The 17,552-nt window shown below is 40.1% G+C and overlaps 1 protein-coding gene across 1 annotated transcript in view; it reads left to right on the top strand.

The window, feature by feature from the left end:
• Positions 1 to 8,524: 8,524 nt before the first annotated feature.
• The window catches only part of frem2a (FRAS1 related extracellular matrix 2a), a gene marked incomplete at both ends in the record, with an annotated part of 70,613 nt that continues 61,585 nt past the window's right edge, over positions 8,525 to 17,552 (top strand). Inside the window, 2 exons of the mRNA XM_079247954.1 lie at positions 8,525 to 13,499; positions 16,586 to 16,675. Of these exons, the coding sequence (XP_079104080.1) occupies positions 8,525 to 13,499; positions 16,586 to 16,675 (5,065 nt within the window). The remainder of the gene's footprint in view (positions 13,500 to 16,585; positions 16,676 to 17,552) is intronic.

Below are 17,552 nucleotides of genomic sequence, written 5' to 3' on the forward strand. Positions count from 1 at the left end.
AGATAGAGAAATGAAGTGCAGGTACGGAAACAAGCTCTGACAACCTCTCCATCAGTCAAACATCTCTTACAGTTTATGCACAGCTACAGGTGGAAAATATATATCTTAAATAAGCAAGATTCGGAATTATCACATGCAAGCAGGCAGGTGCTATCACACATTTTTAATCGTGTTAAAAATCAACCAAGCTTCCACATCAAGATTTTTTAGTACTCTGACCTAATTCTGCCCCCTTCTGCCATATATTTAGTACAGCAGCAGCAGGAAGAAACCACGAGGAGCATTGCAGAACAAATCTCATCGGCTGCTGAACAAATTGATCTTTACGGAGTGCAGATCTGGCACCGAGCATTTCTAATTTACTCAGATTTAACAGTAAATGGCAAACTATGCCTCCTCTTTATCCTACCACAAGTCTGGTACTTTATCATCTTTATTATGTTTTTCTTGATATTATTTTATCAAACTATCTGATTTTCTTCAGACTAAAGGGGGTTTGTGTTGTCTTGTGATTTTTAAATTCTAAAATACACTCCATACAAGGCTTTGTCTCAATATGTGGTGGATATTTTTTACATAAATAGTGATTATTGCTTCTTATTTTTCACAGCTTATCAAACTAAAAAAAAAAAAAGAGCTTAATTTTGATCATAAATTGTCATACTGTAATTTTCAATTATTCTGAAATCTGTTTTGTTTGATATTTTAGCCAGTGTTAAACCTGTCAACAAGTATTTGCTAAAAAGATACACAAAGATCAAATAATACAAGGTCCAAAGGGTGAAGAAATACACTGTAAAAACACTTTTAATCCCAGAGAGAAATTCAATATACTGCTTTATAAAACTGCAAAAATACTGAAAATACCCCAACAAAGGAAATAAGTTTATAATGGCAGAGTTTTTAACTCAGTGTCCAACCAAGTGAATGGTTTATGATTGCTTCAGCGATATTGCTGTCTATGTTGGCATTTATCTCATACTCTGGGCTGGAATCAGAGGAACATACTGTATCCTGACTAACTGCAGATCACACAAAGTTTTAGCAACATTCTCAGTAAGACACAGTGATAACTGATTTATCTTAATGTTTCTCTTGAACCTTGACACAAATTTAATGAGCGCTTGAGGTTGCTCAATCCTTCTCTGTGAAATGGCAACATGTTGGGGACCATGAGTTCAGTAAATACTGTAGATTCAATAGAAGTTTTTTTTTTTCTTTTTGCTTCTTCTATATGCCAAAGAAAAAACATTTTCTTCTTTAGGTTAAGTGTTCTCCGGCCCAGTGCTAATCATGTTAAATCCCCTCAGTCTTTACATTGTTCTCTCTCTGCACACTTATTTTCACCCATGTGAATTCTGGTTTATGAGGGTAATAAATCACATGAAGCGCACGTTTTAAGGGCACAGCAGCTTTGGAGTTAATTTTGTGCATGCAGTAAAGCCTAAACAGAGAGAGCAACATTTTTCTAAAGTACCTTTCTGCCAGCAGCGGTTTGTTCAGGCTGGTTGAATTCATGCTGTGAGGATGTGCACTCAGTGTAGAGATAACATTTAGAGCTCCAGAAATACTCCTGTGCACATTGGACACATATGGTGCCCAGTGATGAATCATGTGGTCAGACTTTTTTTTTTTTTTTGTCTTTTAACAACTATTAAATGGGTTGCTAAGAAATCTAACACATTGTGACTTTTCTCTCAGATGTAACATAAAATTAGATGCTTTTGATTTGAATCAATCTGGTTTGGCTTTAAAATCTGCAAAACAAAAAATAGGATTTAAATAAGGCTGAGCTGTATTTGCGAACAACCTGTAAATGTTAGTAGGTAGCTCAAAGTGTTGCGATCATACATCCTGAGAGGTAATCCGACTAAAAAACTACTAATGTGAGTGCAGGAAAAACTTATTCTGACTGACTGTAACAGCCATGGACAAAACTCATGATCTTATATAAGAATCTTCTTGATCTTGCATGTAGGTTTTCTTTTTTCATTTCAAACATCCATCAAGCAAAAATAAATCAGTTAACATGCCTTAATGTGCCGCTGCACACACATACAAAAAGTATTGTAAGATGTAAGTTAAAGAAACAAAACCTGAATAATAAATTACATGTTAAAAAGGGAGTGGGTTGAAGTACAGACATTTAATTCCACCAACTTTCTTTTTAATAACAGTAACATTTAAGTTTTTTTAACTTTGCATAATCATTTCATAATAATCCATGTATCTTTGTGATTAACAGACACAAGTAACTTAAGATAACACCAAAATATAATACCAAAGAAGGGTAAATAAAACAGTAAACAGACAGTGATAATTACACCTCCTTTTCATTTCTGTACCTCATGAAAATACTTTTATACTTTTTTGTAAACTGGTGCATATTTGGACATTCTCTGAGCATCCTCTCCAAACTGTTCCACAACTTAACTCACATACTGAACTACAAAAAATGTCTTTGTCATGCACAACAGAAGACTTCAAGAATGGAATGCTAAGCCAACAACAGCACAGGTTTGTGTTAGTATTCATCTTGGAGGTGGTTGGTGGATAAAGGCGTCAGACAGTTTATTATTCCACCAGAAAAAAAAAAAAAAGACGCTTCTACTGCAGGTTACACACACAAACTAAAAGAGTAAAAAGAGAATTCACACCAGACTGAGGTGAAAAACCTACAACTCAAACAAAAGGAAGACAATGATGACAACCTAACGGAGAAGAAGAGAAAGTAATGTCTATTCAGACACTGAGGAGGAGAACTTACCGTTTTAGTGTTTCCCTTGTACAACACATTTGATCCAAGTGAAAAGGTTCTCCAAGAACTTGTTGTCATCTTCTGCACCTGCCTGTTAATGAGCCATTGGTTTGGGTCAGGTGTGTTGTACCTGGAAAACACTAAAACTTGCAGGATGGTAGCCCTTCAGGACCGGAGTTGGTGACCCCTGACCTACAGAATAAAACCGGAAACCGGAGACAGCAGCTGAAGCAGCACCAGGAAATACTGAAACCAAAACCCACAGATCAGAACGTAATGTAGAGTTTGACGTCAAATTCTGCAAAAGTCTTCTAATTACGTCTGATGTGTGTCAGGTGTGTTGCAGCAGGGAAATCTCTAACACTTGCAGGACTGCGAACGATGAGGACCAGAGTCGCCCACCCCTGCCTGAAGCGCTTGACTCAGAGCTTGAGTCCTGGAATGCAACCCCACTCTTCACCACCAGAGAGTAGTAGCCTATCAAAAATTCCAAGATAACGTCTACGTGTTAACCTAAAACGTGTTCAGCTCAGAAGAACGGATGATTTCTTTTATTCTTTTTACAATGAAAAACTGTTTGGGGGATATTGCTGGTTAACATGAGAAATGCAAGACAATCTGATAATGTTCTTACAGCTCTTGCTGAGTGTAAACTTGTACAGAGATAACATTTTTTTCTTTTGCCTGTAATATTTCTACTTCATTTCCAGGCATCCATGTTTACTGTACATCCCTACAAATACTCACAAAGGTTTATTAAAGAGTGGAAAATTATGAAAGACAGACATTACTTCTTCTTCTTTTTTTTATGGGGTGGGGAGTTGAAAATGATATTTGCAAGTTGCATGCTAGATAGCAACCCAAACAAAAGGCTTTTACACACCAGCTATGAGCGGATTATTAGTTCCTAAACAACTTAATAACCTATTTCTACATTTAAAATATAAGTCACTAGTATTAACATAGGAAGCACATGACGTGCAAAAATATGATACCTGGACATTATGGAGGAAAAAACTGCAAACCTGAGTAATTTCTTCAGGAACAGAAAGTAGCAAAGCATTGCATTAAGTCCACCTGTTCTCACAGACACAACACACTCACAGATATAACTGGTATTTATCCAATTCTCCTCTAAAAGCTGACAATGTGCTTGTTCCTCTAACTGAACGGCAAAAGCCGACAGAAACATTGTCATCTCCGATGGAAGTGAAGCATGTGAGACACAGGAACAAAGGAGCAGTTTCTTTTTACTAGACAGCAAACATTAACCAGAAGGGCACTCTGTGTAAACTCACATTGTTAGTGTGTAGAAGATTACAGAGCAGCAGCGGCTCTAACATGTGTGTTTCGGGGGGGGAGGAAGGGTTCCTGGTGTGTCCTCTAAATGTCTGCATTTCCACAACTGTAATATGGGAACAAAAACAGACCAGATGTGAAGTTGTGTGTGTGCGCATGTGTGAGGTGCAAATTGGTAGTGGGGGAGGGGATGTGGTGAAGGGAATGAGCGTGATTTCCCATGGTATTTTTCAGGTGACCCAGACAAAAAGTAATGTCAGGTTGCAAGGTGATATAACCAGTGGTTTTACTTGTCATATTGCTGCTTTTATGCGCTTGGCTTCTCAGGAAGCAGCAGGTTCTGTGTGGTTATGGAAATGGTGAGGACAGAACAGAGAGTGACAGGAGGCGTCTTCCTGTCATTGATGCTCAGTGTTGAAAGCATAAGTGCTACAGCTGCGCGATGCATGCACACGCAAAGAAGCGCTCCTGTGTTTTACTTGAGTAAGAATCAGTAAAAGTACAAAAAATAACATGTTTAAGATCCTTTGTTTAAACAAAATAATGAAACCCTGTTAACATGTTTGGAGTTTTTTTTTAGTGGCTGACTAAGCTGCAAATATGTTAAATAGGAAGTCTTACACAACAAAACTCTTTTAGCTTCCAAGTTATAATGTAGTTCAAAGTAAAAGAAAAAAAGAGAAAGCAAGAAGCATGTGGGATATTCTCAGCTTGGCTCAGTTGGGACAGAGGTGTGTGTTTATGTGTCTGGGCCAAAATTACTTTGTTCTGTGCAATCACAATTTAAAAGCACTTCTCTGTTGACTGTTTTGTTTCTTAGTGAAGGTTTTTCCTCCTGGTCACTAACTACAACCTGTCTTTTCACAAACCAGGAAAAAAGAAGCTTAAGCTTAGCTTAAACTGAGCATTGAAACAAATACATTAAATTCAGATTAGCATGCTTTGGTGTGCTCCTACAGCTTACAACATCCTCCGGCAGAGAATAATCACTTGGCTTTCTGTGGTGTATATTAGCTCAGTTCACGACAAAATGTCTTTTTAAATGTAACATCCTTGACTGTAGGAAGAGATTTTGTCACTTGTATCATACACACCTAGATTTTATGCTAATTTAACAATTTGATGGGTGCCTGGCCCCCATCCTCTCATTAGCTGACAGTTTTGAATCTTTCAGTGAGCCATGCAGGCTCAAAACCCACAATCTCCATGTGGGGCCTTATCACAGCAGAGCAGCTGCGGTACAGCAGGATCCCCTCATACTCCACTGTGTGAATGTGGCATAAATATGAGGTTGAACTCTGCAAAGTTTTCTTGTACCTGTTAGGTGATGGAGATGGACTGCAGGGATGAGCCGGGGTTTCAGTGCTAATTAGTCTCATGGGAAAAGAAACAAAAGTCTGATCATACAGAAGGTCAAAATAATGGGAATTGCATAAGCAGGTGCTCATCATGCCATGTTATATGGCTCTTTTATCTTTTTCTATGAAAGTAATGTGGGAAACAAACATTGTTTGAGTTCCAGGTGAAAATGTCGAGCAGTCTCTAATTTTGTCAAGCTAACCATGATCTTTATGGTGTTACTTTGTTCTGTATCACGCCCTCTTGTCTGTCCCTGGGCTTTAGTATTCAGTACAATCTGCCTAATGTATTCCCAGAGTGCAAATCTAGTATGCATGTATCTGAGTGGTTTCTCTTATAGTACAAGAGGATTGTATTTGTGCATAATAGGTGAATGACAGCTGGAAAAGCAGGGTTTGCCTTGTACTTTGAAATAACAAGGCAGTAGAAAGCCTCTAATCACCGGGCATTTTAAATGCAGCTATACCGGAGAATAGAGAACTAAAAGTAGTCACAAGCAGTACTTCTAAAGCTCCGGGTTACGTGGAAGGATTTTAAAGAGCCATGGCTGTCTGGTTTGGGGGGGGTGGGGGGGGGGGGGGGGGGGGGGGGGGGGGGGGGGGGGTGGAGTCACTTTGAAAATATTCATGCTAGAAACTTGTAATCAAAACTCCCCCAACTGGTTACAACAAATGTACAAAATCTCTTTAAATGATCTCATGACAACCAATTATTATTCCCCGTGCAGATGTCTGGTCTCTCTTGGGTGAGTGGGAGTACATTGTTGAGCATTATTGCATGTTTCTCAATTAACTGAATGCTTGCAAAATTATCTGATTGACTTGCACAGTAGATAACACCACCGCAAAACCATTTTTAAAAATGTTAAATACCACAAAAATTGCTTCTAACAAAAGTTAAATGGTAGAAAAATGATCATTTCAAAAAGCCACATTTAAAGAACTCAACAGAAAGACTGAAAAAATGTATTTATTGCCTCACAGCGACTAAGTGTTGAACAATGTCCCATTTTACAGTGTAAATTTTCCTCAAGGACCACCATGGACGAACAAGATGGATTTTTTTCTCACTTAGCTGTCATGAGAACTGCATGTGTATTCCGCATTACTACTTGAGGCAATTTTTGGGATTTTATTTATTTATTCATCTATTTCTTTATTCACTGATTTGCATTAAACTTGCACTGACAAAGAGAGGGTCATTGGGTGGAAAAGATTTTTATTGATTTTTTTTTTTTTGCTCAAGGGAAAGTAAACATCTAGAAGCCCTCACTGAGCTTCAAATGTGATTCAAAATAAACAGCTAAATAAATAAATGGATGAATGAATATATGAATAAGAAATAAGCAGCCTGGTCTTCTTTTTGTAGCGCACTGAAGTGCAGAAATCCAGCAAAGTAAAGGACACGGAGTATTACAGAGGTTTAATAAGCCAGCAACGAACTGACTAATGACAGTACCACTTTAATTACAGAATAAAGCCCTAAGACCATCATTTCTACCATCAGTATCGGAGGAAAGATGACATGCAGTAATTCGTTATGCTCAGACTGGACCAAGGAACTTGAGCAACATGTGCAATATCTATAAGATATAAAGATGAATAACATTATCATAAATGTCAGGAATATTAACCTTCTTGCAGTTTATTATCTCATTTTCTGTCCCCACTGGTCTATGTGTGCCATAGATAACATTTCTCCCAAAATGTGGTCAGCAGTGGAATGTTGTTACGTTCACTAAAGAGCACTTGTTTAAATCTGAAAAGTTCAGCCTTTTCTTTCATAACTGGTTTTCACCTCGACTCCAAGACTTCTTGGAGCAAATTCCTATATCTAAATCATGTAGAGATAGCATAAAAACATACAGAAAACATTAGATAGCCCATTATGTTTTATTGTAAACTGAAAACTCCATACAATTATCATACAGATATTTATTTAAGATATTCAATTTGGCAATTTACAGAAACTTTGGCAACTTTTTTTCCAGTGGTTTGGAGCGCTTGTGCCACAATTTCTTACAGATTTAATCGATAAATAAATAAAATAATCAGCAGATAGTTTTCGAATGAAAAGAGGTATTTTTTGCTCTTATATGCAAAATAATTAAACCCTCCAAAACTGTTAAGTGTTGTGTTCAAATTAATGTGTGGCCTTGCCAGTTCATCAGGTCTGCTTCTTCGACCTGGCACACAAAACATCACGACAGTTTGGTATAACTGTGGGCCACTGCTGAGGTTTATTTTTAATTTATATATATATATATATATATATATATATATATATATATATATATATATATATATATATATATATATATATATATATATATATATTGTAATCACCGATACTCAGAGGCTACTCAGAGGCTATATATATATATATATATATATATATATATATATATATATATATATATATATATATATATATATATATATATATATTTATACGCCTCTTAAACATGTAATTGTTGACCTACCTTGGGTCACACATGAACATTTGCAGTATGAACAAAATTTAACAGTGAAAAAGTCCGAGCAAATCTTTCCCACGTTATGTGTTACTTTTAAAGACACGAGTGCACGTCTCTATACTTTTACGCAACATTTCCCTTTCAGACATACAGTATTCTTACTGAGTAGTATGTGTTTACTGTATAGACTTCAATGTCTTAAGCATGTTATTGTGTTTTAAGCTCTGTAAAGAATACTTCTAAGGCGAAAGTGGATAATTGGTGTGCAGCCTCACGCAACACTTCGATCCAATTCAGCTCATCATCTTGTCTCCACCTCCCTCTGACTGCCAGCCCTGCTGCCCATTTGCGATATTGCTGAGGTAACAAGCCCTCAAAATCTTCCAATATGTGCAGAGATGGGCGGTAGCGCTTCACGCTGCGTCTCTCAAGTGTCTGAAGTTAAAACTCATGCGCGCTGTTCAGCATGTCGATGCTTCGGATAGACAGACACAAGGGAGTCACCGCGCGCACACCCCGCTGACTCCCAGCACTTTTGTTTTTATTTTTACTTGTTGTTTTTCTTTTTTTTAATATATATTTTCGACTAAAACAGACCAGGGACATTCTGCAACAGCATGTCGGCAGCGAAGATGCTGCTCCACAGACTCCTCTTGTGCTTTTCCGTAACAGGTATCGTTTTCGCGCTACCCGACAGCGCTGGATTATTTTACGCACTCAGATCTGAACTGTCAGAAGATGCTATTTTGGTGGCAAACAACGGAGTACGCGTGCCTTTCGGGAGATCAGTCTTCATCGATCCCATCAATGATTTGGTGATTCAGACCCAGCCGGGAGACCGCTGCAGCATCACCGTGTTGGATAACGATCCGCTCTCACAGAGACCGGGACATCTCTCTCCCAAAAAGTTTCCGTGTGATTTCGGTCCCAATGACGTGACATACTCCCACTACGGCTCGAGGAGTCCAGCTAAAGACAGAGTGCGGCTGCAGCTCAGGTATGACGCCCAAACTGAAACCGTTATCATCCCGTTTATGATGGAAGTTGAGGTAGTTTTTACACAGCTGGAGTTACTCACCAAAAACATGCCCCTCACTGTTGACAATCTCAGAGAAATCAGTAATCCTATCGATACAAGGATTTTAGAGTTTACCTATGACAGAGACTCTTACAAATGTGAGGTGGCATCTCTGTCCAGTGCCAGCATGCTGCCTAGATATGGACAGCTCCTAGATGGAGGGAAACTTTCCGCAATGTTGGACTGTGATGAGTTCATCCGAGCTGATATCCGCTACCAGCACACATTTCACTACAAGTCCCCTAACAGGGATTATGTTCCCATGCTTGTTGAGCTGCACGATAAGGAGGGCAATCTGGTGAAACAGGAGTATTTTCATCTTATGATTCGCATTAAGGGGGGAGAGGAGAACACTCCCCCCAAACCAAGCTTTGTGTCCATGATGATGATGGAAGTGAGCCAGTTCGTTATGACTGCCCTCACACCTGATATGCTTGCTGCTGAGGATGCAGAGTCAGACCCAGAAGAACTCATTTTCAACATCACTTCCCCCCTATCCTATGAGGAGGGCTACATAGTCAGCACTGATGACAGAAACCTCCCAATCACATCTTTCTACCAGAGAGACTTACGGGATCTGAAAATAGCCTTCGTGCCACCGTCGCTAGACTCAGACACAGAGAGGATTTTCCAGCTTGAGTTTGAGGTATTAGACACAGAGGGGGCTGTCTCAGACCCTTTTGCTTTCATGATTGTGGTGAAGCCGATGAACACTCTGGCCCCTGTGGTGACACGTAACACAGGTCAGCTGCTGTATGAAGGGCAGTCTCGGCCTCTCATCAGCTCTCATAACCTGGAGATCAGTGATGAGGACAACCTGGACGATGTCACAGTCACAGTGGTGGACGGGCTGCGGCACGGAGATCTCCTTGTGTTGGGATCCCACATGAAATTCTTCACACCTGCAGACCTTACAGCGGGGGTTGTTGTGTACCAACACGATGGAAGCGACACATACAGCGACAACATTGTCTTCAAGATGACAGATGGGAAAAACGAAGTCGAATTTCTTTTTCCCATTACAATTGTTCCCACTGACGACGAGCCACCGATCATCAACGCCAACACTGGTCTGACGCTTTTCAAAAAACAAATGATGCCTATATCTCCTCTCATGCTCAGCGCTGCCGATATCGACTCGGAAGACTCAACGATTAAATTTACCATTGTTCCCCCTTTTTCCACTATTGGTACAGTTTTATTAAGGCAGTCAGATGCCCCAGAAGACCCCTCCTCTTGGAAGTTTAACTCCGAGGAAGAGGTGTATGAGAAGGAGGTGGCAGAGTGGCTTCAGAAAGACATCACAGATGGGAAATTGTTTTACAAGCACACCGGCCCTCACAACACAGATACAATCACAGATCAGTTTTTGTTTACAGTTCAGGATGACAATGATCCCCCTAATCTTTCAGGAGAAAATGCATTTATAATTCGTGTCTTACCTATTGACGATGTACCCCCTGAGCTGTACCCTGGGACCACCCTGCGCATGACAGTTGAGGAGTACCAGATGACTCATTTTAGTAAAGAAGTTCTACGATACACTGATTTGGACTCTGAGGACCGTGATCTCAAATATACAGTTATCCAGCCTCCGACAGATACAGATGAAAACAACCCAGTTGCGTTTGGTTCTTTGGTTTTGACAGACAGGCCCGACACTGAAGTGACAGAGTTCACGCAGGCTCAAATCAACCATCATAAAATCTCCTATGCCCCCCCAGATATTGAGTTAGGAATCACAGCCCACGTCGTGCAGTTCCGCTATACTGTTGAAGACACAGCTGGGAACAGCGTTGAAGGTGCTTTCACCATCTACCTGCAGCCAGTCAACAACAAGCCTCCACAGATTACAAACACTGGCTTTGGTGTGTTTGAGCGTGGCACGCATATCATTACCATAGCTGAGCTTGATGCCTCAGACCTCGACACAGAAAGTGAGCAAATAACCTTTGCTCTGAGCCATCCCCCTAAACATGGGCAGATTCAGGTTGAATTCACCGACCTGGAGAAAAAAGGGGTGTTTAGACTTGAAGATATCTCAGATGGGAGGATATCATACACTCATAATGGAGAGGAGACACTGAGTGATGAATTTCAGCTGGACGTCAGCGATGGGATCCATATTGTAACTGTTACAATCAAAGTCAGTGTAAAGCCTGTTGATGACGAAACACCAACTGTCAGCTTGCCTGTGGGAACCATTGGGTCCCATATGGATGTGCTGGAAAATGGAGCCACAGAAATTACAACTAATGTGATTAATGGCCATGATGATGACACAGACGATCTCCAGCTGACATTTATTGTAGAGGATCCTCCAGTGTTTGGTGAAATATTGGTTAAAGGAGTGCCTGCCACCAGGTTTACACAGGCTGATATAATAAATGGTGTGGTTGTGTATGCACACACTGGTGGTGAGATTGGCCTTACTTCTCAGCTGGATGGATTCAATTTGACTCTCACAGACATGTCTGATGACTGGACAGTTGGTGGAAATAAAGTCAGTGGTGTCCATGTTCGAATCACTGTCCTTCCTATTGACAATCAGGCCCCTGAGGTCGGAGTTGGGATTCAATTCAGCGTCATCGAAGGGGAGAAATATGCCATCGGCCTTCAGCACTTGAATGCTGATGATAATGACACTCCAACGGATGATATACTTTGCACCATCATTGTCCAGCCCACCACTGGCTATGTTGAAAATATATCCCCGGCCCCAGGCTCAGAAAAGTCAAGGTCGGGAACAGCCATCAGTGCTTTTACCATCAGAGACATCAGGGAGGGAAATATCTACTATGTGCAGAGCATTCACAAAGGGGTAGAACCAGTGGAGGATAGGTTCACATTTAGGTGTTCTGATGGCATCAGTTTCTCAGCAAACCATTTTTTCCCAATCATTATCATCCCAGCAAATGATGAAAAGCCAGAGATTTACTTAAGAGAGATTGTCGTGATGGAAGGGATGAACATCGTCATAGACACCCCGATTCTGAATGGAGCAGATGCGGATATTCCGCCCGAGGAGCTGATGTTTATCATTTCCAGACCTCCCAAACATGGCGCAATTTTAAACCAGCTATCCACAGGCTTGGTTCTGGTGACTAATTTCACCTTGGAACAAATTAGAGAGGCATCAAGCATTATTTATGAGCATGATGATTCAGAGACAACAGAGGACAGCTTTGATGTCATTCTAACGGATGGAAAGTACTCTGTGCAGAAAACAGCTGTGGTCATGATCATCCCTGTTGACGACGAGACCCCGAGAATGACTGTCAACGATGGTCTGGAGGTGGAAATTGGAGAGACCAAAGAAATCAACAATAAAGTGCTCAAAGCAACGGATTTAGATTCAGATGATAATACGCTGACTTTTATAATCCGGTTTGGACCAGGTCAGGGTTTCTTGCAGAGAAAAGTCCCTTCTGGGTTTCTAGAAAACATCACACTCGGAATGAATTTTACACAAGCTGAAATCGATGCAGGACTAATATTTTACACACACAATGGACAGGAGGGCATTCGGGACTTGGTCAAATTTGATGTCACTGATGGAATTAACCCACTCATTGATCGTTACTTCTACATCACTGTGGGCAGTATCGACATGGTTTTCCCAGATGTGGTCAGTAAAGGTGTATCTCTGAGAGAAGGTGGCAGAGTGACTTTGACCACAGATCTACTCAGCACCACTGACCTCAACAGTCCTGATGAAAACTTGGTCTTTACTGTCACCCGTGCCCCTGTCAGGGGTCACTTGGAGTGTACGGACACACCAGGGATGCCCATTGTATCCTTCACACAGCTTCAGTTAGCTGGCAGTAAGATTTTCTACATCCACACCTCAGATGATGAGGTGAAAATGGACAGCTTTGAGTTCGAAGTCACCGATGGCTACAACCCTATCTTCAGAACTTTTAGGATCTCCATTGTGGATGTTGACAATAAAAAACCTGTTGTGACTGTGAACAGCCTGGTAGTCACAGAGGGCCAACTTAAGCTGATCTCCCCTTTTGAGCTCAACGCTGAAGACCAGGACACAGCTGAGAAATTGATCAAATTTACCATCACTCAGCTGCCCATTCACGGCAAACTGCTCTACAACAAATCCACACCTGTCACCGGCTTCACAAAACAAGACCTCAATGAAAATCTCATCAGCTACAAACACGATGGGACTGAATCATCAGAGGACTCCTTCTCTTTTACTGTCACCGATGGCACACACACTGACTTCTATGTTTTCCCTGACACAGTTTTCGAGACTAGGCGACCTCAGACTATGAAAATCATCATTGTGGCAGTTGATAATGGTGCCCCTCAGATTGTGGTAAACAAAGGTGCACCCACCTTGAAGATTTTGACCACAGGTCACCTGGGATTCCTCATTAGTCCCAGAGTGCTGAGAGCAGAGGACAGAGACAGCAGACCAGCCTCCCTGAAGTTCCACATCACCGCTCAGCCCACATATGGCTATATTGTTAACCTGGGACATGGGAACAACTCCATCAACACATTCAGTCAAGGTAAGCTGAGCTCTGCACAAAGCACACATGGTATTGAAGAAATTATTACACAATACTACGTAACAAATGTACAGGTTTTCTCAGGTTGTTTGTCTGGTTCATATCACATCAGGTTCACAAAATCCCCTAAAATTTTATTTGCACTCGATGACATGACAATGCTCTTACTAATGTTGTTTCTACTTCCAATTTTCCAATTCTTTTTTATGGCAGAGTGGCATCCTTGAAGAAAGTCTATTCTTGCCATTTCACAAAGCACCACTACTCTGCTTGTCTGACCTGAGACCAGGTTGTTGAGAGTATCTATTTAATTCGAACCAGGGTTGTTAGAGCAGGAAAATATCTTCAGCATGAAGGATGGTGGCCCCCAAAGATTGACATTGGACATCCTTTGTATAAATAGAACCTTTGAAAACTGTCAATGTTCAAAACTAAAAAGGATAAAGTGGTTTTTAGCAGACAAAACATGCTCAAAATCTTCTTCACTCATGAAGATAATATCTAATTCAGATTTTAAAATGGCATGGCTTAGGTGTTTATATGTTAATGTAACTAAAAATGCTTTAGTTCTGCAGATTATTCTCTTTGCATTGATGGATTCATTTTGAATGCTCCTAACAAAAATCTCAACTTGATTTGGTAAATGTACTTTTTTTTTTTTTTTTTTTTTTTTTTACAATGATCTGACAACCCTGTGTATCTTGGGATCCTGTTTGGATCAGCACCCCCATCTTGAAAAAGGCTACCTTAATGTGTGATTTGATGCTAAAATGAAACAGAAAATTTGAATTCCCTGTAAACCACTAAGTTTACAGGGAATTTAAGTTCTTAGGAAACCTAACGCTTTCCAAAGAACTTAATTTATGGAGTCGTAATTATTCACATGTGTGACAAAGTATTGACTTGAGAATTTCAATAGTTAATTTGTGGGCTTGATTTAGATGTGCAATGCTCATCAAATCATAATTAGCAGACCAAAGTTAGAGTCTGATGTTTTGTAGATGTTATAAATGAATAATTTATCGTTTCTGCGTGTCTGGGGAAGTGTTCACATCCGATGTTCTCTACGGAGGTCTGTTAAATGAAGCGGGACACAGGTAGAGGAATGTGTGAAAAGGTCAGTGCTGAGCTCAAAGTGACAGGATGGTATTTGAGTTGCGGCATATTCTGGTACTTTCACCAAGTCAGGCCAGTTTTGAGACAATTAATTTAAATTCTCTGTGTCCTGACTATAGAGAATACACACTGCGCTCGCTGTAAATATATCTCTCTTCCTCACCAACACACAGAACAAGCTGTGGCCCCTTATCCTGAAGTTGAAAATAAGGGCATGTCTGTTTACTGATATTGCAGTGGAAATCTGTGCAACAATGCTGCTGATTGCAGTTTGAAGTGATGCAATCATCATGCTGAGGCAATTAAACCAATAAGTAAGAAAATTCACCTGCTTGGTGTAAAGCTCAGACATGAGCTAAGAGCACAGAAAGATTTCTAAAGCCTTCAGGAGATGGACACTTCAGACAGCTTGTGTGCGATGGCAGTCTTTGAAACAAAAAAGGGCGCAGATGAGACAAGAGAGCAGAGGGAAAAAGAAGCAAAGGGCAGAAGAGGGGGAAGAGCATGCAGGCAAAGTGGAAGAGAGCGCAAAGGAGATGGGTGGGGAGAGGTGAGGGGGTGTAGGTGACATGAGAGAAATAAAGAATGAGGGAAAGGGCGTGAGAGATTGAGTCAGAGAGAGCAAACAGGCTCGTCAGAAGAATCAGTCAGGTGAAAGAGACAACCCTTTGCTCTTTATTTACTCGTCCTATTTCCAGGGCACATCCCACGAGTCATTCGCTTTAAATATTGAATGGAAATTGTGCACCCCCCCCCCCCCCCTCCTTCTCTTTTCACTACATTCACAGTGTTGGCTTTATGTTTGTAAGGTCTCCAGGTTCAAGTCTGCGTCACAGATCCATCCTGAATGCTGATCTAAAAGTCAAATATCCTCACAAAAAGCCACCTATGATATGATAAATAGTTATTAATATTTTTTATCAGTTTCTCCTTGTTAAAATAGAGAGACATCCGCAGCAATGACAGGAAACCACCCACAGTAAGAGGTTGGGAGTTTATACTTTTATGAACCTCCTTCCTCTGACATCTATTATTGAAGGAGATGGTTTGCAGGGGCCAAGCCCTTTGACGGTGTCGATGATTTTCTTGCACTGTAATAGATGTTTTGTGGAAAAAGAAAATGTCGCCACAACCCTGTAATTCGGAGAAGTTAGGGAAACAGATGTGTGGTGCTCCATACAATCCTGTTTTTAACATTCTTACCTTGTCTGTCATTAAAAGATCCACTATCACCTGGTTTCTGGGGCTGTTGACACAGACAGTTGTCAGCTTTTGGATTTAAAACATTTCCTGTTGGTTTAGCTTGAAGTGTCTTATCTCAGGTTGGGCCTTTATCGTCCTGCATTACGGATGCATGACTTTTAGAATTGTTCCTCTCTTGCAAGTGTTCATGCTGAGTGCTGATAAGGAATGAAATCAGTGTGGTAATAGAGACCTGCTGTTACTGTAGCCGATACGGTGCTGAGGCGGGACAGCGTCCATCTTTGAACAATTATTTGACAGAGGGAGTGTTTGAACAAGCCATGAAGCTGTAATACAACTTCAAAGTGTGTTTGAGGTTATTTTGTGTAGTTGGCATGAAACGTCACATGAAGGTTTTTTTTTTTTTTTTTTTTTTTTTTTATCTTGAAATGCAAATTTGTTTCCTAAATATATATTAATAAAACAAGGACAAATCTTTTCCACATGCAGTTTGCATTAAATCATCAACATTAATTTAATCATGGAACTGTTTACCTTATAAGGCCAATAAACTGGCCTTGATTTGCTTTCTGTTATGAATTATGTCCAAACATAGTTTGTTTGGTGCTTTTCATGTTTCCTTTGTCTTTTTTTTTTGTTTTTTTGCCAAATTTCTATTTGCTGTTTGTTTTTCTGGTCAGATATCTTTGTGTGCCTTTTGTTTCTTTCAACTTTCATGTGGTCACTTCAAGACAAAACAAATAATTTTAGTTACTGTTTTTTTGCAGCTGATATCGATGACCTGAACATCTGCTATGTGCTGCGGAATGAAGAGAATGCCACATCAGATGTTTTCCACTTCTCTGTTGAGGATAACAGTAAGACATCTCCATTTCTTCATCTCTCTGAGGCTGTTCCTTTCCTTTCCTTTTTCTTGGTCTCGGGGAATTTTTCAAGTCAACACTTTATGCTTGTGATGGACTTGCAAGTCAGCTGTCAAGCATTTTTGTTCCAGCTCAGAGGGAGATTAATTTTGTAAACTGTTCTCAGCAGGTTTCATAAACAGATTGGTGAAGTGTGTTCTGGCCTGTTTTTTTTTTTTTTTTGCTCTAGTTTCTTTTCGCTCTTGCGAAATGATCTGCCATTCAAAGCAGTGAGGCAGAATATCAGCTTTGACAGATTTGCAGGTCTTCTGTCTGCAGCTTTGCATTGCAAATGATGGTACGTTGTATTAACTGACTAGTGAACCAGTAAGAGTCATGAAAGCTAGAAAACTCTTTTTTTTGTCATGTCAAAATGAACACAGACTGTTTTCACTCTGTAATAAGTCAACAAGATTGTCAGTATAACTTTTAAATTTGACTGCTAGACATGCCAGCTACTTTTTCAGGATATTTGGTCTAAATACAAAGCTCATTAGCATCAGAATAAGCATCCCTTTTATAAGTCAAGCATATGTTTCCCTGTACTAAACATGGTTCCAGATAAAGGTAAAAATCTGTGTTAGTGTGAGAGTGATGAGGACAAAACAAGCACAATACAAGTCCAGGAAAAGCTGAAAAATCCTGCCCTTTAAGTAAAGGTATTTTCCAAATACCAAAACATAAACAAAAGATTTGCTGCCATTTGTAGAAACTTGTTTTCCCCAAGCTTTATTCTTGGGGACCTTTGTAACTACTTTTCTGTGGAAAGCAAAGTAATACAAATCAATGAAAAAAAACAAAGCCCTGGATAACAGCTTTAATGGCCGTACGT

Source organism: Telmatherina bonti (assembly GCF_933228915.1).
Source record: "Telmatherina bonti genome assembly, chromosome: 10".
Taxonomy (NCBI): domain Eukaryota; kingdom Metazoa; phylum Chordata; class Actinopteri; order Atheriniformes; family Telmatherinidae; genus Telmatherina; species Telmatherina bonti.